The sequence below is a fragment of the Mugil cephalus genome, chromosome 5 (genome assembly GCF_022458985.1).
Source record: "Mugil cephalus isolate CIBA_MC_2020 chromosome 5, CIBA_Mcephalus_1.1, whole genome shotgun sequence".
Classification (NCBI taxonomy): domain Eukaryota; kingdom Metazoa; phylum Chordata; class Actinopteri; order Mugiliformes; family Mugilidae; genus Mugil; species Mugil cephalus.
In genome coordinates this window covers 17,928,454-17,948,610 of record NC_061774.1, presented here as the reverse complement: position 1 = coordinate 17,948,610, position 20,157 = coordinate 17,928,454, and the positions used below count along the sequence as shown (strand labels likewise).

At 40.8% G+C, this 20,157-nt stretch overlaps 1 protein-coding gene across 3 annotated transcripts; it reads left to right on the top strand.

Moving 5' to 3' along the window:
- The first annotated feature begins 4,949 nt into the window (after positions 1-4,949).
- Positions 4,950-18,708, top strand: il12ba (interleukin 12Ba). 3 transcript variants are annotated; one of them, XM_047584485.1, is made up of 8 exons: positions 4,950-5,152; positions 16,588-16,675; positions 16,787-17,074; positions 17,178-17,283; positions 17,525-17,760; positions 17,853-18,025; positions 18,226-18,347; positions 18,600-18,708. In XM_047584485.1, the coding sequence occupies exons 1-8, from the start codon at positions 5,075-5,077 to the stop codon at positions 18,646-18,648; spliced, it is 1,140 nt and encodes a 379-aa protein (XP_047440441.1). In that variant the 5' UTR covers positions 4,950-5,074; the 3' UTR covers positions 18,649-18,708. The 3 variants fall into 3 exon arrangements, with proteins under 3 accessions (XP_047440441.1, XP_047440440.1, XP_047440439.1); XM_047584484.1 differs by lacking the exon at positions 4,950-5,152 and adding an exon at positions 15,080-15,276; XM_047584483.1 differs by lacking the exon at positions 4,950-5,152 and adding an exon at positions 15,325-16,042.
- Positions 18,709-20,157: the final 1,449 nt, after the last annotated feature.

The following is a 20,157-nucleotide window of genomic DNA, read 5'->3' as shown; positions in this document are numbered from 1 at the left end:
GTGTAATTATTCTGCGTACATTTACCCTAATCTGCCCGTTCGATGTGCTTTCTGACGTTTAAAAACAAGATGTTTCAGCGAACCATGTATCCACGTGTTAAATTCGATGTATTCAGGATTTTGAATGCTCACAATGTGTACATTAAATTTTCCATACAGCCAAAAAAAAAAAATTGTCAACTCAGCACTTCAGCCTCATAAATCATTTAACAATCAAACTGCTGTCACATTAGAACTGCATCGGTGAACAAACTGGCAACTGTCATTAACTTTCGTCACGCCTGCAAATCGCTTCTCGCTTGAAGAAGTGCCAACGTAGAGAGACTGCACCAGAACTCAACGTGGGTCGTTTAGACCTTGGCTCGGCACAGGCATGCAATCAAAATACCCCAAAACACTGTTAATGTGCCGCTGACTCCATCAAAGCTAACATGAAGAGATTTTTTTTTTTTTTTTTTTTGGTGCTGGGATGGGATGAATGAAAGCTAAAACTTTTATTTCCACATTTTGATCTTACAACAGACAGTTTCAGGGGAGAGTCTAAAGCTGTAGTTGTGTTTTGGATACTGAGCTAAACATGCACCAGATGCTTTTCTGAAGCCTTTTCTCGTATTCAACCCCATGCACTGAGTACAGTTAAGTATGATTTACCACACAGTGTACAGTACACGTACGGTTTATACATTCATTATATTAAAACAGTTTCAAACATGCTCATGTAAACATCATTAAACAGGCTGACAGAGTGTAACATTACTTTCCGAAGCCCTTTGTTTTATCTACTTCTATTACATGCGCAGGCAAACATTCATATTGTTCGCGCAGCCCATGCCTATTATCCTCTTAACCCTGGAAGCTGCAGCTAATATTTGTATAGGTACAGCCTCCAGAGTTTTTAAACCGAGTGCTTCTCAGACACTTTGCAGCGCACACGTGATTAAACCGATACACGTACTGCTGTAAAGTTCTCAGAAACATGAATGTTTTGCAGGATGTTAAAAATAACTTGAGTACAGACAAGTCTCCTATAGAGATGAGGCATGTGATATTTATGGAAGTCAAATGGGCCATATACACTGAAAACAACTGTTTTTTCTATCTATGTACACTTAATTCAGGTATATGACACTTAATTTATATCAATGAGGGAAATGTAAATGAATCTTATTACATCGCCACTTCACATCCAGTGAACAAACCATTTCTTTCCTCGACCCTGTTCATTGCAAATCGTTGTCGCTCTGTCACTCTATCAGAGGTCGCCTTTAGCCACCTGTCAGGGTCTCGTCCATGTCCACCTCCATCATCTGACATCCGGCCTCAGTGATGCCATTAAACTTCTAACCACCAGACTTTTACCTTGCATGATCATGTTCCTGTTCCCTCCAACAAACATTCTTTCTTCGCTTACTTGATCTCCCCTTATTGAACCACAAATTGGTGTGTTTCTGTGAGCTAGGAATGAGACCTTTCTGTCTTTATAAGGAGTAGGTCCTGTTCCAGGGAGCACACCATGGTGCGTGCATCGTTGCTATAGAAACCCAGACAAATTCAACCCTGGCAATAGAGAGGGCCTTTCATCTTCAGACACTTAAGTCCTACACATTCAGAACTCTGAGTGCACACCAGCCTTAAACCTGAAGTTGGCCTGGCAGCGCGGCAACAATCCCCTGACACCTAAACTGCATTTTTAAAATATGACTTTAAAGCTTTTACAATCACAACTTTCCAACAGAGGAGAGTCTTCAAGCAATCTCGGTATATTCAGTCCCTCCGATTACTATCAGGCAGTGCATGGCGGGCTTCAGTTTTCCGGCCAGGTTCCTGTGCCAAGGATGTGAGCGATGAATAATGCAGCTTTTTAATTCAGAATTTAACCGAAAGCTGCATTAGCAGAACCTCTAATATTAGCCTTGTGTTCCGGAAGCAAGTGGATATAATTATAGAATCTGATTGCTCTCCATCTCCAACATCATCTCTGACGTGTTGTTTACGAAATTTCGAATCAAAGGGATAATAGACTGGCTTCCACCTGCTCACTCACCTGCATATAAATGGGAATATTTAGCGACGACAAAACTGCATCCCAAAGACCCTGAAAGGCAGAGGTAGTCTGTTCCAGGCCTCATTTTCTTCTTTCCCTATTTATCCTTTCATTCCGACAAAGCATCTAATTATAAAGACTGAATAGACTGATGTTGTTTAGCAGCCTTTGAACCTGACCAATACTCAATTTTGAACTTGAAATTGAGTTAGTCTACCTTTAAGACCAGCATCTCAAGGCCCACAATTTCTTTTTTCTTTATTTATTATTATCATTCATGTGAGTTTTATTTTAAATATTTGGATTTGGGAGGATGTAGATTAGAAACTGTCTGCTGAGAAGGGCTATGTTAAAGTAATGCTTTTTTTTTTCAAACACAAATTATACTGGATGTGAGCCTCTCGCTGACTGCAGTTGCTATAGCAGCAAGATGACAGATGTACTAGAAGAGAAGAAAAAAAAAATTAGAAGTTACAAAAAAAAACAACACAACTAAAATAAATACAAAGGAACCGAGACTGTGAAACGCTTTAGACGAATGTGTCAGAAACGCACTGATTTAACTTTTCCGTAGGTGATATAAGCGGTTTCCAATAAAGTGCACGGCTGAAAGCTATAAACATTTGAAAGCTTACAGACAGCCACTAGTTGCAAGTTTTTTATCCTCTTGCCAACATAATTCACCGGCATAAATGAGCAGAGCACAGGTAATCCTTCCAACGGGGTGAATGTGCATCCAAGGTACCATTATGAACCATGCCCGCCTCATTTATCATCTACATTTTCACAGTTATTATTTCTTCAATCGCTTTGCCAGGTTTTTCTTTTATACACCAAAGTATCTGTACTGTATTTTGATTAAATTATAAGCCATGCCAGTGAAGTACTGGCACATAAAAGTGGAATTGGATGTGCTGCCATGTAACAGCCCTGTGACTAAAAAGTGCTGAAAGGATAATACATTAAAATGATGACTGTGGTACCAGAAAACAAAGCATGAATGAATGACAAAAAAATCTCCACCATTATCACCTTTGTAATAGTTAAAGTGAATAATGTGACTTTTATTTTTTTTACAACATTGTGGTCCCAGATGGAGTGAGGGACACAGCTAAAGACGTTAATGGTTAGAAAAAGAAACACTGTCTGAAAAAGGAAAGAGATAATGGCATGGAAATTGGCTGAAACAGCAAACAGCAGAGTTACGTAAGACAAGAAAATAAGTTGACTAGAAGTGGCATGAGTTATGACCATGGGAACATTTTTGTCTTTGTTGTCGCCGGACCTCCGTGTCCTAATTGAGGGATCATTTCTGTAGTTTGTTTTAACAAATATTTATTCTACTTTTCTACTTTGAGCATTATTCCCAAATACAGCTTTGTATCCATCTGTAAAAGAAAAAAAAAAAAAAAAAGAATACAAGGCTTTCTACAGAAGTCTATTACAGACGTCCCTTTTTCGAATTCCAAAATGAGAGCTGATATCGGTGTCAGAATCAGAAAAGACTTTTTTGCCAAGCACATTTGTACATACAAGGAATCTGCCTTTGGTGTTTGCTCATAAATCAAACATATTCACACTCGCATATCCAAAAGTATTCAATATATATATATATATATATATATATATATATATATATAAATAAATAAAATATATATATATATATATAAATAAATATATATATATAATATATATATAAATAAAAAATATATAATATATATAAATAAATATATATATATATCTATATATATATAAATAAATATATATATATATATATATATAAATAAATATATATATATATATATATTATATATAAATAAATATATATATATTATTATAATAATATAATATATATATATATCTATATATAAATAAATATATATATATATATATCTATATATAAATAAATATATATATATAAATAATATATTTACTTTCACGATTTTGTTTTTATTTGTGCTTTTCATGATCATGTTTTGAGCTTCCCGTTTTATTTTGTAAAGTTTTGTGGTTCCCTGCTTGGTTTTACTTTGATTGCAGATTGGTTTCTCCTTGCGTACTCCGCCCTCATTAGTTTCACCTGTGTCTCTCCATCCCCCTGCCCCTGTGTGTATATACAGTCCTGCCTTTCCCTTTGTTCTCTGTCGTGACTGTCAGGTTTCGGGAGTGTTGAGGCGAGGACCCAAGTGCAAGACAAATGGTGAGGCAGGGAATCCAGGGGAGGGGGAAAAAAGCGTATTTAATGAAAATAAACAAAGGAGGAACAAAAAGCGCTGCAGGAGGCAGGTAATCCAGAACTCAATACGGCAAAAACACAAGGGGCAAGAAACATGGCATGGAACACAAAGGAGCAACACGCAGGCAAAATCACAAACTCACCGGGGGAAAAAAAACCATCAGAAGGTAACATTAACGACGCGACAGAGAACAAAGGGAAAGGTAGGGCTATATATGCACAGGAGGGCTCAGGGATGACAGGGCACAGGTGAAACAGATCAGGGCAATCAAACCAGGTGAGACCAATTAACAATCAACATACACAAGGAAACGGAAACGACAGGAAATCAAGTACGTAACAAAATAAAACAGGAAATGCAAAATAAAAGACAGAACAGTGACGTTTTAGTCCCCATGTTCATGATTCTTTTCCCTCTTTTTGTATTTTGTATTAACCTGCCCTCTGCAGCGCTTTTTGTCTAAGTTTTATCTTTAGTTGTATTTTGTTTGAACACTGTCCTCATTTCCCTTGTCCTGCATTTGGGCCCTCGATCAAAACCCCTCAACTTGACATTTACTGTATAAACTACAAAAGGAACACTTACAGTGTGACGGTGGTGTGTTTGTCTGTGGGGGGTGGGGGCATTGTTCAGCAGATACACTGCGACTGGGAAAAAAACTGCTCGCCGTGTGAGTGGTCCTGCACTCGATGGATCCCAGCCGCCTGCCAGAGGGGAGTCTGTTAAATAGTCTGTGTCCAGGATGAGAGGGATCGCTTAAGAGTCCTGGAAACGTACGGCTCGCTGAGAAGCGATGAGTCCCACGGAATTACCTCGCTCAGCTCCATCTCCCAGGAAGAAGTTTACCTATTTCTTGCCTGTCTACAAGCAGGTACATTGCGAGAAAAGCGAATCGGATGACAGTGTTTTTGTCACTTGTCTGTGTGGGGTGTACAGTGTTTTGTCATCTGCGTAGTCTGCAGGGGTTCATAGAGATCCAACGTCCACATGAAGCCTCTATGAATGTCTTGGCTGTCACTACACACACGGAGGGAAAAATAAAATAGATGCTCATTTCATGCATTGCATGGTAAGCCATTGAGCACACTGTTTTTTTTTTTTTATTATTTTCAACCAAATGCAACAACAAAGGTAGCTTTGTGGAGGTGATTGGTGACTGGAGGTTTTGTTCTTTGTTAGGATTCTCCTGCCCTCCTCGCATTATGTTGGGGCCCTGGGTTCTCAGTTCACCCATTCATCTCACCACTGTGCATGTGGGTGTCATTGTAATTCTTCACACATAATACACGATGACAATAAAAGCCACGTTGAAAGCTTTGTCATAGGCTGCGACTGTTCGGCTGGCCATTTTTTGTGTTCCGGTGTAGTGAGTTATTATCTTCAGTGATGTTTTTTCTTTTTTTTATTCTTTTTTTTCTCAGAAGGCATTTTAACATTTAGACATGATCCACCAGCTGCTCCGATTTCCCCGTTGAGTCTTTCTCACACTACACTTGCCGCGGCTATTCATCAAGTGAAGAAAGAGAAAACAATGCCATGGCACGACACTGCCTTTGAAGAGGCAGCCTCGTTGGACGCTTGACATTCCACTGGCACAGCATCACAGGTCCACTTCGGCCCATATCAGCTTGTGAAGCCCAGATAGTTCAGTGTGACCAGACCGAAATAGTCCATTACATTGATTGTCGTTGCCCGCACCGCCGCTAATTGTACATTGCACTCTTTGATCCAAAAGTGCGCCTGAATGCATCTGCGGGAAGAAGCACAACCTTTAATCAAATATAAGGGATACTGTAGACTTTCTCTCATTAAAGCCGTCTTACATGGCAAACCGTCTCCCCAGAGATACACAGCGAGGCTGCGCAGCATCACTCAACAGATCTGACTGACGGGAATAACACACTGTACAACTGTTTATATAGTCGGCCCATGTTCTTGGCATAGTGACAACAGTAGCTTCAGAAGGTTTAAGAAGCCGGAGCATATCCCTTCTTCCTAGCCATGAGAAGTCAGGTCCATATATGTTTTAACACCGATCATTTCTTTTTTTTTTTTTACAAAAAAAAAAAACATTATCCAAGACATAAACCAGTTATGTGCTGAATATGGACTGATTCAGGGCTTTAATCTGAGCGTATTTACATCCAAGCTGAAGGAAAGGTATAGGATTTCTTTATATACGGTTAAGCGTTTAGCTGTGCATGGAGTTGCTTCCAAGTATAACGTTTGTATTTATTTTGAAACCACAACACATGTGCAAAAGGAATTCTAGCTGTAGGTGAAACATGCCATCCTTAAAACAAACCCATCAGAGAGAGCTGTGGCCTAAAGGAAACAAACACACTTTTGGGGACGTCAGCATAAAAAGGGCATTGATAAAAGTCAATGCCTGCAACTGAATATTTAAAATAAATATTTTATTTATCCAATCATTGTCTGTCACCATTTATCTTAAAGACAAACAGCCGTTGTCACTCACGGTCAATTTACTATTCCCACTGAACCTAACAAGCATGTCGTTAGAATGTGTGAGGAGGCCAGAGAGGCAACAGGAGCAAAACCCAGCTGCCTCCGGACAGCCGGTGGATTTGAACCCAGAACCATTCTTGGCGTGAGGGCGATTCACTTCATGAACATGTTGCTCTATTTCTTCATTAGTTGTTTCTTGTTTCTTTTGTTCAGTCGTTTCTGAGCCTACACATTTCCTCCAGTTTGGATGTTAATTCTCTACACTTTAAGCCCGTCTCTGCCTATTCTAGAACTGTAACTTCAGTATAAACAGCTATGAAAAACCATGCCAGATTTACAACATTCACCTATCGGCACATCAGAGAATGGACATGGGCCTTCTGAGGGTGCCCTGTGGTGTCGGGCACCAGGACATTAGTAGTGGAAGCCTTTGTGTCTGAGGGGACCAGTCTCTGTGCCTCAAGCTTGTTCCGCTGCATCCTACACATAGCCGATCAGTTTGGGATACGGAGATTTTGGAGGCTGGCCTAACGCATTTGTTCTATTTTATTTTTTAGCTGTTTCTAAATAGTTTTTGTCCTGTTCGGGGCGGCTGCTCCTGTTCAAGAGTATGGTTGCAAGTGGGTCTGGGTGCCATGTCTGCAGCAAGGTTTAGTTGTGCGTCTAAGTAACATCCGCATAAATACCAGGACCAAAGTTTTCCCAGCAGAAGATGGCATTGTAACAAGATGGTCAACGCTATTCGCTTCACCAGTGGTTTTAATGTTTTGGCTGATCGGTGCTTCTGAGACTTGAAACAATGAAATTGCCACAATTTCATTTGCATATATGCTGCATGACGGTTTGCCAAAAAGAAACACATCTAGACTCCTTAGACTTGGACTTGACTTTATTGATCCGTTTGGGACGACTCCCTCCGGGAATTTATATTTCCGGCAGCTGTGTACAAAAGAAATAAGAAATAGAATAGAGGATGCACAATATACAATAAACTCTCCAGTCTGTCTGGTTGTCTTAGTCTGGCTGGCATGAAAATAAGTGTATGCACTGCACAGATAAGCCAACTCATAAGTGGCATTCTGCTCCTTCAGACAACAAAAGCACATATTGTGATTTCATGCATATTTCTAGACAGGTTGTCAAGGCTGAATATGGGTTATAACTGGTCCCTTTTATTCCTGTTATTTCTATTTTCTGTGTTTTTCTCTTACACTCTCCAGGCAAATTCATTTGAATATATTGCACTTTGTAGGAGTAAGTGAAAGTAAAGTATTTAAGAACAAAGGCGTAGCCTGACAAAGGGTTTCTGTCTGTCGGTGTGCGTGCTCACACATGTGGACAAATAAAGCGAAGACAATCCCAGCCTGAAGACAACATGGCTTTAACATCAACCCTGTCAGACCCTTCAACTGGAAATCACTTAAGTGTTACCGCCTTTAAAGAACTGACAGCACCTTTGTGTCCTCTTTGTCTTTTTGTCACCCTTTCATTATCACGACGATACATGCAACAGCATGTTGACGTTGCCATGGAGAAGTTGGTGATGTACTACGCTGCACATAGCAGGACAGATTAGCCCATTTCGGCTCCGATTTCCCTGGCTTAACTTCTCGCTGAAAAAAAAGAAAAAAACAAAACAAAACAAAAAAAACTCCCAGGCAGAATGCCAGGCTCCTCGGCGAGAGCTCAGACATTTGTCCTGTGCCACTGTTAAGGCGGCAGCGCAGGAAGAAACGCAGTAATTACCGAGAAAAAAGGGAAAGAGCAATATTCATGTGGAGCTTGGCGCCTCGCCTAACTTTCACAGATAACAGGCAGGCCAAAGTTGAGTCATTCTAAGCAGCTCATTTGGACAGCTGGAGTCCCTGTTACATGCAGATGCTGGAAATAATACTTAGAGAGAAGTGATGAGTCACTTAACTCATTTGTCCTCGTTGATCGCAAGCATGCGCTCTTAATGCGCCCGCACAGACAGAGGCGACAGTCGCTGACCTTATAAGACAGTCTGATAAAGTTGTCAGACAGAAACAACAACACATTGTACAGGGACCAGCTCCTTTTAAAGTACAGTACCACCCACATACTGAGTCAAAAAAAAAAAAAAAAAAAGCTCGATCCCACACACATTGGGCTCTTAGGAAAGAAAAACTATCCCGCCTGGGAACAAAGAAGGACATTCAGAGTTCTGGCCACGTGTGAGACATTGAAACTAATCTTGCAAGTTTTTAATAAAGGCAGTTGTGGAATAATCCAAAACTTACAATTTGAGAATGAAGTTCTAATTATGAGCGCTTCTAATGACTGCTGCCAAAATATTAAACTGCTGCACACTTTCATGAACACCAGTATGAGAAAGGGAGGTTTAGCTGCGTCTTCATTCGCGTTCCTCACAGCAATTCGAAATGCCAATTACAGTTTATAGCACTTTATAAGATATCAGTCCTGGGATAATGAACAGCTCTCCTGTCTTTGTGACAGAGACACCAGCGTTCACTTCCCCATAATTCAAAAATGCACAATAGGAAAAAAATCAATGTCCTCGACGTTTTCTGGAATCACTGTATTCTTCAATTGATTGTTCTCTTCCTCTTCTGTTGTTTGCTGAGAAAATCACTGTTTCTTTCTGAGAGGGACAAAACACACACACGCACACACACACACACACACACACACACTGCTCCTTTGTAAAGCCAAACTGCAAGGCCATTTGATCAACTCCTTCTTCTCTAACAAGTTTTTTTTTTCGATATGAAAATTGGGCCTTAGACTTAAAAACTTAAGCGAGAGAAACTCGCTTTTAGTATTTGAAGAGGAAACTTTATAGGCGGTCTGGTAAAAAGTGATATAATGGAAGAGAAATTCTCTCCACAAACCCCCTCTCTCCAGCAGGCTACCCCTCACTGGCCCTGTTCTTCTGACGGAGGCCGATAAACGGAGACACATCAGCCTACATTTTCCCTGAGAGCGAACGATAAAGAGTGTGGCACGGTGGGACGTCGATTTCATTAATAACTCTTCATCGCCTCGCATTAGAACTTGAATTGAACTCTTTGAACTCTGGTACGGGCTTCTGGCGTTCACTCCCCTTGCTTCGGTCCAGTTAAAGGGTGATTTGATCTGGCTTGGGTCAGGGGGGTCTTTGATCGTAACGTTCACGCCGACACGTTTCGCAATCGTGAAAATTTAATCACTAGTCTTTTGAGGACATATTCTGTTTCTCGGCACTTCATTGAAGAGGCGAGTAGTGGAAAAGTCGCGGCCATTCTTTAACAACGCTGCACCCACTTGTTAGATCCCACACAGAAGGGACAACTGATAGAGTATAATTGGAAATTATCCAGTTTGACGCATGCAAATGTATTTTTTGATCCTTTCTGTTCGACAGTGGTGTGGTGAATGACATAATTAATTAATTTAATGTATTTATTTCCCATTTTTATCAAATAATGCTACATTTAATGGACCAAAAGCGACATAATTAAATATGTTTATTTCCTATTTTAATAAAATAATGACATTTTATTGAATTAATTGACACATTAAATTAATTAATTACATAATTAATTAATCAATTAATTAATTAATTGTGTATTTATTTATTCCAATATGCAATTTTTAGCGCTCCACAGTGAGCTGCAGCGTGAAGCATGCTTGGAGAGGAAGGTGCATTCCTCAAGGACGCTTCAGCCATGGATGCCAAGGTGAAGGCTTCCACATTTCTACCTATCAGTCCCGGGATTCAAACCGTGACACTCCTCTGCACGCTTTTCAGACCACTAGGTCACTGCTGCCCCCATCACAGTGATTTATGCGCGTAGTAGGAATGAGAGGGAGCTTTTTTTAAACACACAATGAAACCTAGTAGGTGCCACTGTAGTGATAAAGGAACTTCTTCCCTGTACTCTTCAGCCACAAGGACATAGGGGTGATGTTTTTTTTGTTTTGTTTTGTTTTTTTGTTTTTTGGGTTGGTGAACTGGCTGACTGGCTTATTAAAATAAATCCGCAGCTATCTGATGGATGGTCATGGTCGCCCAGAGGCTGAACTCTTTAGATTTTCTCTTTAAAAACATCAGCTTTACTTTGTCCGTATTGCCAAATATACAGGCATGCTAACACACCAAACTAAGATGGGAACGGTGGCAAACACCGTAAATCTCGGCCTGCCCCATTGTCACTAGAAGCAAATATTCAGTCATGCGTGCCTAGTTCACTTTTTCCTAAGGAGTCACGTCACAGATCAAGTGCAGTGCTTTTCTTTTGCGTCACGGTACATGCAGGCTAAATTTAGGCTGATTAATGCTGTCTTCAGTCGGGGCAGTCCAAGCCGGCCCGAGCTATCGCAGCACAGTACAAAAGCCTATTTAAGAACAGTTTATAAGGTTAATAGCTCAGCAGCAGCATATTATTTTTGACAGTTATCGGATTATGTTCAGATTTTAATCAGCTGTGCTCTCAGTTGCCGGGCTCTGACAGCAAACGCTAATGATTATTCAGCAACTATTTGTGATTCACTTGACTTGCTTGCATTTCAGCGAGTGTAATATTAGCAAAGCGCAGCTCCGTTCTGCATCGTGGACCCTGCAATGTGGCTTCAGATTTGTGGTGTTATGATAAGGAAGAATGAAAAATAATGGACTTTGGGGTGAATGGCTCAAAAATAAAAATAGACTCAGAATAACAGCGGACAACAGAAAAAGATGAAGACCCGCTTCTTCTACAGTGTAATGAACCCTCAAAGAGCAACACTTGACACAACATTTAAATGTCATCCACTGTGTGTGTGGGATCAGAATACAGGAAGAATGAACGAATGGAAGAGTCACGTACAGTTCACAGAGAAGCGTTCACTTGTAATTCTCTGCCAATTCCTTCTCAGCTCTCTGTAGTCAAATCTCATCTGACTTTCAGACTCAGAAAATTCCTCACTTAACTGTTTGACTTCTTTAACACGGTGAACTGAGTCTGTATTAATTATTAGCGGTTCTCTGCAAAGAGGAACGCTGAGAGCAGGAGCTACGATTTAGCGTGTACCACTCGCAGTCACAGAAAATGCCACGAATCTGTGAATGCGAACACACACATTTCCTCCCGCAATTATTGCAGCAACAAAGCTGCCAGGTTGCTATTGCTTTACAGTGACTCTTCACGAGAGAAAACGAATTAAACGCCACAGGCGACAAATCTGCGCTTTGCCTGAAAGAAGAGAACCACTTTGAAAGACTTGACAATTCTTTATCTCCATCCACTGTTTCCTTCAACTCTCTTTACCACTCACACGTGGACACACGTTCACGCACGCATTACATCACTATTGTCTTTTTTCCCCCCCTCGTTTCTCCACTTTCCATCTCTCTCTTAAATGAGATCATTACACTGATTTCATTCCAGCTGTTATGGTTTGGGGGCATCTGGGAGACATTCCAGTGTACAGCCACAGATCACAAGCCCATACAGAGCCCCTTGCCCAGCCGTGTAATTCTCAACAGCTGCAGAACTTCTAGTTATGACACTTGAGCAAGAACACCAGCCGCACTCAATTAAATCCGAGCCCGTACTTAAAAAAAAAAAGAAAGAAAAGAAAAAAAAGAAAAGGGGTGCACTTGTGCCATGGTATTGGTGATGTAATAAAACAGCAAACTGTGAAGATTTTGGGTATTTATGAATACTACTTGTTAGGTTGATTTCTGATGGAAAGTGTAGGTTACAGGATGAACGGCTGTAACCCTCCGAGGACATCTAGTGGTTGAATATAAGTACTACATTAAGAATTATTTTTTACACAGTTACACTCTGTTCTCTTTTAATATTTAACCTACCTTGTAAAGTTAACAGCAGATAGACTGATGTTAATTGCACTTGCTCGCGTCCCTTATGATACAGTAGGTGTTTTTTTTTTCTTATGTGGTACAAGTAAACATAATCACTTACTGTATTTTACAGGAAGGAAATAAGTTTAATAACTAAACTGTGTGTTAGTACTGTGTGTTTTTAATGGCACACCTCCTTGTTTATCTTGACCAGTGAGCCTAGGACCTGCAATCCTCAATCCAAAGCACATGGACTTTCCCTGCAATCACATTAACCTGACTTTCTCGAACAACATTCCCACTTTCCTCATTGGCTCTCTTAAAAATGCGTTTTTAAATCCTGTGTTCGCGTCATTCATGTTCTGTTTGTTGTCACCTTACTCAACCAGATACCTCCTCTTGTTTATCACATCTCTCCTACCTGTCAAGCTTAATTGTTTCGACCTTGCTTGTCTGCATTTGGGTTTTCCGTTTGTGCACGTGGAATGAAAGCGCAACAGTGAAAGTTGAAGGGCTAGAATGTACAACCACTACATGGGAAAGTACAAAAAGGAGCTTCGAAGTAAATTGTCTTACGCTGGTCTTACGCTGAACAAGTCACGTTTTGGGAGATGTGGGCAACTCCCAAATTGTCTTATTAAGTCTGTGGCTCTGTTTAACATCTTTTACAATTTGTGTAATACAAATTTTAGCTGGAAGAATATCGTAATGCCACAGGTCCCGGGGAAAATACAGCTGTTTTTCTACCTAGTTGCGTTAAGTCTTGACCTGCTTGTGTTTCTTTTCAGCTCTCTTATCACATGAACATTGATCTGTTTATTGTCTGATTTACTATTGTTTCCTACTGCGTTTCTGTTTCTTGTCTCCTTCCATTTTGATTTTTGTTATAGGCCATCTATTCATTGCTCTGTGGGTGTGTTTGGCAGAATCTTAAGTTGCTATAAATGGAACGGGATTGTCAGACCTGTTCAATGACATCTTGGCTACCATGTTGTCAGATGACGTCATGTTGAGGAAAGGATGAATACCAAATAAATGTAATGCAGGATATATAACAAATACATTTTTGTATTCTGAGGGAATACCCAATAATGACTTTTAGTATTTCATTTTCCGGCATGATGGGCTTTGTACACCATTTTCTTCTGCATACAAGCGCCAGTGCACAAAAATCAAGCAGTGTGGAAACTCACCTGACGTACCGAGTCAGATACCGAAACCAAATTGCTACTGCCACTCTGGTCTATCATATCAAACCTATTCCAGCCTGCCAAGGATGCTGCGAGTCACTGCTTGCGTACGTGCCGTGGAGGCATTAGAAAGAAGGAAATGGTTGGGAGTGTTGAGAAGTCTCAGCATCGCCCTCTGTGGTCATAGAACCTGTAAAAGCAAGCCTCTGAAAGTCCCTCAAAATGTATTTTAAGGTGATGATAACGGTACAGGGACTAAAGTGGAAAGTGGAAGGCCGCAGAGGTTAATTTTAAAGGACTTGAGTGCGATAGTAGGATCTGTATGGAATAACATACGTGCATATCTCTGGTAGACAGAGCCACGGTCCCTGGTCCAGGCAGTGTACAAGGTCCTGCCTCGTCCTTGAAAACTTTTCAGCAGGAGGTAAATTAACCCACTTGACCCCTGTCTGAAAGCTCAAGGGCAGATCTTTGCACTTCCATCAAGTACTGGGGCCTCAGTGATGTCATTCAGTGAGTATCCACTGCGTCTGAGAGTTTACAGAGACTTTATAAGGGGCCACGGTTCTTGCTAGATCTCAAGAGTTTGTATCACCTTGTTTATATCAGAAGACTGTTTTACTTCTAGAGACGACTGAGTACCTTAGGCCTGCCCTTGGGGCATGTTACATCACTCATTCAACTTAACAATGTGTAAAAAAGGAGAACAAACCTTTTCACCGGGTCGCCCCCGTCCCAAGGTAACACTGTCATTCTTACCACCACGAAGTTCTTGAATTGACTAAATTTCCCTTTGCCAAGGAGCACACTGGTGCCCTCCTCAAGACCCCGTCTGCCGGATGATTCATAGTGAGGCAGCCTACTCAGTTAAGCGTCTCTTGGCGGAACAAGGTTGACTAGAGGACAGAGATTTCATGAGCATTATCTCCACAACATCCGTGTCCAGTCTCTCAAGGAAATTCCTGTAACACGGAGTAATCTTCTAGTTTCCTGTTTCATTTTGAATGACTCATGTGTCTCATCACTTCAGGTCCTGCTCCCATGTGCCACCTGCTTCCTTATTTATTTATTTAGTTATTTATTTGAGTCCTTGGATTTTCCAGAATTTGGGATTTATTTATTTATTTATTTTATCTTCTCATCTGAGTTTATGATTTAAATCCAAATTAATATTTAGACTCAAAATGTCACGACGGGAACGGTTGTTTGTCTAGCAGTAGGCTGGCGCCCTGTCCAGGGTGAACCCCGCCTCTCGCCCGGTGACGGCTGGGACAGGCTCCAGCAACCCCCGCGACCCAAGTGAGGATAAGAGGTAGTAGATTCACGTCACGACGGGATTCACGTTCTCTCGTACAAACAGACGGGGGAAACATTAGTAGTACAACATGTTGTGATAGAATTGTGTGGTTTGGAACAACATTTATTTAGAAATGAACGACTTTTCATTATGTAGGATTAGGACCGGAAGTCTCATTACAGATCCGGTGGGCGCGAGGCCATAAAGGTGCTCGCCACTCGACCATACAGATAAACGTTTAAGAAAATGTTGCCAACAACGTCAGCTTTTTTTTTTTCCAAGTCCGTTTTTTTTTTATTAATTTCCCGAAACTACCCTCCTTAGCATTTATCTGCCTTCTGTTATCACAGTAAACAGGTAATGTAATTTTTCGTAGTTACACATTTGTTTTACCTTTAGGTTTGACATAGCCTAGCTATGCTGGGTAGATTGCACGCTTTGTTTTTTGTTTTTTTGTTTTTTTAAAAAAAGGTTTCTGGTATCGCGAGAGAAATGAGGAGTCGGCAGGTGAAACGGGGTGGGAAAAAAACCCTAAACAAAACAGAAATTCAATGTACATGGGACGTGTTTGATTTTCGCGTTTTAAGTTCGGTCGCAACTAACCATGTAAATTATATCCGCTTCCTTTGATACCAAACAAACAAAATATCCCGACCAAACTGAAAATGAAATAACCGTAAACAGGAAATATCCTGCGCAAATCATAAAGTAAACAAACGTGAGTTAGCAAACAATATATGAAAGGGAACAAATTCCCACGAAGGATTATTATGAAGTGGTTAGGGAGTGATAAATATATATATATATATATATATATTACGTCTTCATTGGCCAAGGCTCTGTGCTAAACTGTTCTGTTCATCAGGAAAGCGAAGTTCCTCTGGACTTTTTCCACCTAGGTGATGTGGGGGAAGTTTGTCAATGTAATGTCAGTTGCCTGTATAAAAGTCGCGCAGCATCGCAGAATGGCCATTGAATCTGGAAATGAAGGACAAGGTAGGATGCTTGATTTGTTACGGTCAACTTGTTTAATTTAACTGAAAGACAAATAGGTGATATGTAACTAGCCGTGAAAATACTGGTTAATGTGAAAAGCTCTCTTCAAATAAATCTACAACTGTGTGTGATTAGATAATTTCTGTCTGTTTTTCATAATAACAGTAGAAATTAGAGGCTAGTATCATAAAAACTAAAGACTAAGGATTTATTTATTTTTTTCTTGTCTGTACATGCACTTTCCCTCAAGCTTTTGTTCTTGATTATTATTTTTTGTTTGATTTGAATGTATTGGTGCAAATTGATGGCTTTTTTAAGCGCAGAATGTTGTATGTTATGTCGTAGATAAGAAAAGAATTTATTAATTCTTCAGTAGGACATTTTTAAAGCATCATAGCAGCAGAGGAGATTACGAATGAATATGTTCTAATAATTATGAAAGGCTTACCCTTGCGTGTGTGTGTGTTCTTGTTTTTGTTTTCCTGTCTCATGTTCTGTCGTCATTTACCTGCCTCTCTTTATCCCTCTTTGCATTCATCTGTCAGATGAAGTTATTTGTTTTCTTCATCGTCTGTGCATTCCTACAAGTCACCTACCAAAACCCTCTAAGCCACTGGACTCTTCTGCCAAACAGTAAGTCTGATTTGTATGAGAGTATTTAAGTCCCAGCTCAAATAATTCCTCTATAACCTAAATGTGTACGTGTGTGTGTGTGTGTGTGTGTGTGTGTGTGCGCCTCGCTAGTTCTGGTCTTGGAGGTGGACGGCACCGTGGGCCAGTTTCCCCTGAGTTGCTTTGAATCGCCAGAGGAGATTATAAGGAGAGACAACCAGAGCCAAGATATTTTTTGGAAGAAGAATGGAGTGGACCAAACGCAGAGCGGCAACTCGTATCTGGTTCAGCTAGAGGAAAGCTTAGGAGGGGGCAATTACTCCTGCCACGGCAAGGACGGATCGCTCCTTAATCACACCGTGGTCTTAATCCGAGAGAACCAGGTGGAAAGGAGGAAGATTCTCCTGAAAACCGACGGAGGTATGGGCTCATCACTCGCTGTGATGAAACTGCTAGTGCTTGGGATCTTTTAAAGTGTTTACGCTGCTGAATTGCTTCTCTTTCTGTGACTTTTTATCATTAGAAGATTACTTGAAGTGCTCCGCTCAGAATTACAGCGGAGAGTTCCACTGCTCTTGGACCTGGCACAGCAGTCGCGTTGGCAGAGTGGCATTTATCAGAGCTCAACGGTAAGCTCGCAGGCTGCTGAAATGTTTTCTGTCTTGCTCTCCAGCAATAACACGGCCCTCTGACTCACGTCGGAGCTGAGGCTACGCAGCCATATCCATAAATAATATATTCTGAAATAAAACATAACAAAGTAAATTCCATGTATTTGGAAGGTCTTGGCATCTGTCTTTATACAAACAATAAAGCTCGTAAATAATGTGCATTGTCCTTTTGCCATACTTTTTTTTTTTTTTTTTTTAGTGTTTCTGACGACAATCACACCCAGTGTTCTGTGGACACTAGCGACCTGCATTGGATGTGCTCCTCCAGTCACAGTAACTTCAGCTGTTCAGTGGACGCGAACAGCATCTCCTGCCTGGACGAGCGGCACTGCCCCTACGCAGAGGAGAGCCAGCAGATCCACATCACCGTCTATGTCATGACCAAGCACTTTCTGGTGGAGAGCTACTCTAAACACTTCTACTTGTCGGAGATTGGTGAGACACATCTACCGGGAATCTTTCCGTTCTCTTTCTCTTCCTGCCCTCGCTTTCACCTCACCCTGTCTTTTACTTCCACTCTCGATTAGTGAAACCAGACAAGGTGAGGATTGCTAAAATCAACGCCACTGTGATAGAGTGGAGTTACCCGAGCTCCTGGAGCAGCCCCTACTCCTACTTTCCTCTCACTTTCCAAATTGCGCAGCTCAGACGTGGATGTAAGAGATGTGGCAACCCGTGCACTGACTCCAAAGCCTTGAAGGTAAGAGGAACTTACAGACTGTCATGTGAGTTTCACAAATTGAAGCAAAGTAAAAAAAAAAAAAAAAAAAAGAAGAAAACAAAAAGAAAGAAAGCAAGAAATGACAAGTAATCCCACGCACCGGACGAGAAGATGAGGGAAGACAGAGGGTCACGTGACTTCAGTGATCTAATATGTCATTTGTTTTCTGCTTGTTTCAGAGCCTGACCTTCCACTCTACAGACATTTGTCAGTTTCAAGTGAAACACAGCGCTAAGGCGGTGTGCGTTCGGGCTAAGGATGCTCTCTGTAACTCACAGTGGAGCGAGTGGAGCCACGTGAGGTGAGTGCCTCTCAGCGGTGCAGCGTTGGACATTCAATAATGGTTTCCAGTTGTCCTCAGTGGTTTCCTATGTGGTGTCTGTCACAGGGTTTGTCGGCCGCGGCAGGCGCTGTAATCCTCCGCCACGTTGTTTATTGTGCCTTATTGTTTCTGCTGCCCGTCTGGCTTGCCCTCACGTTGCTTTGTATATTTCTGTGGTATGAGTAATTAAATTTTGCTCCAGACTAATTTCCCATCCTTGTTCTGTTGCAGACTGAGGAAGAAAACGAAGAACAAAGGAAAGAACAAAAAACAAGCATAACGGAGAGAATGTTTGTAATATTTAACTTATTTCTAATTGAATAAATATAATCTAACTGAACGTGGTCTCTTTTTTTTATTTATTTAATAACTACCTTTGTGTGTCTCTAGTATTGGATGGTGACCTGTCTATCAGTCAGTGGCTTCAACTTAAGTTTTATGGGAGAATTCTTTAAATAGTTAAAGTGTGTCACTCTTAATTTGTGCTTTTGTGGAAAAATTTGCCACCGCACTAAAATTGTGTGTAACCATTTGACCTGATGTGATTGAAATCAGATTAGATTTATGTTCATTTGTGTTCAAGGTACAGAGACAAAAAGTTTTGGAATTGCACTGAGCTTTTTAGCAATGTTAAAGCTCAAATTGAGTAGAATATTATATATTGTACAATACCGGAATTGAAGACTGTACAGTATATTGCAGAAGTGTAGAGTCTCTTTTGTGGTTTGGGATATACACTCACACACCTTGTGCTTTTGTAAGAGAACAGAAATACCAGTAGTTGTTTCTATTTGACTAATAAACAGAAGCTCTAGGGGCATCAGGTGCTCAGAGTTTTGTGCCTTTGTCCCTAACCACTTAGGTGAGGTTATGGCTTGTGGTAGAAACTCCCACAACCCTCCTGGGACAAATCCGAAAAATGTTGTTAAACTTCTAACTGTTTGCACATGTGGTTTTTTCCTGCGCTCGTAGGCCGAGAGACCCATGATTGTGTTGTGCCCTCCTCCCGCCTCTCACAACAGCGACTGTCGCTGTTGGGGCCGTTACGATCTAGCATCCTGTTTACCTATCGCGCTGGCTGTCACATGACAAAACTCACAGATCACTTTGCCAGTTCATACAGTAATATGAAAACTGAGCTCCTCAATACGAGTGGTTTCAGACACCCCCTATGACAGCGTGTTGATGGTTTAGTGGGACAGCAAGGTCTTGGTTTACCTTGAAACGAGAGATGGGGCAAAGATATTCATAAGCTATTGGTTAGCGCTGGTTCCTGTTGACACCTCTGCTGCCACAGACATGTGTCACTCAGTCCAGCTTGGTATGACTCTCTGTCAGTCCAGTCATGGGACAGTCTAGTGGAGCGGATCTCAACATTTGCATGGCTTTTATGGTCTCACACGAGCGCCTAATGATTCACATGCGAGTAAAGAGCATATTTTTTTGGTAACGACAATTGATAAAGTTTACTGCGCTCATATTACGAAGGGACATCTGTAAGAGTTTATTGTTATGAGTTATCACTTCTGAATTTTCTGTTATCGATGGTCACAGGAGTAGTGATTCGACAACAAATCCATTGATAGTTTCCTCTTCCACTTTCATATAGTGGTTGAAATCACTTTGTTAAATGTCTGTTTATATAAATATTGATTATAAATTCTAATTGGGGCGATTTAAAGTGAAGTATCTTCTTTTTCTTGTGTAGCTTATGACCATCCGCACCTGACCATTCAGGATTCATTTGTTCTTCTGGACCACTTGTCTTGTGAGTATATTCTGAACAATT

Coding starts and splice junctions, on each gene's coding strand:
- il12ba (XM_047584485.1), top strand. CDS start 5,075: ATGAGTCCCACGGAATTACCTCGCTCAGCTCCATCTCCCAGGAAGAAG. Junction 5,153..16,587: donor TCTTGCCTGTCTACAAGCAG/GTACATTGCGAG, acceptor TTCATCTGTCAG/ATGAAGTTATTTGTTTTCTT. Junction 17,284..17,524: donor GCATTTATCAGAGCTCAACG/GTAAGCTCGCAG, acceptor TTTTTTTTTTAG/TGTTTCTGACGACAATCACA.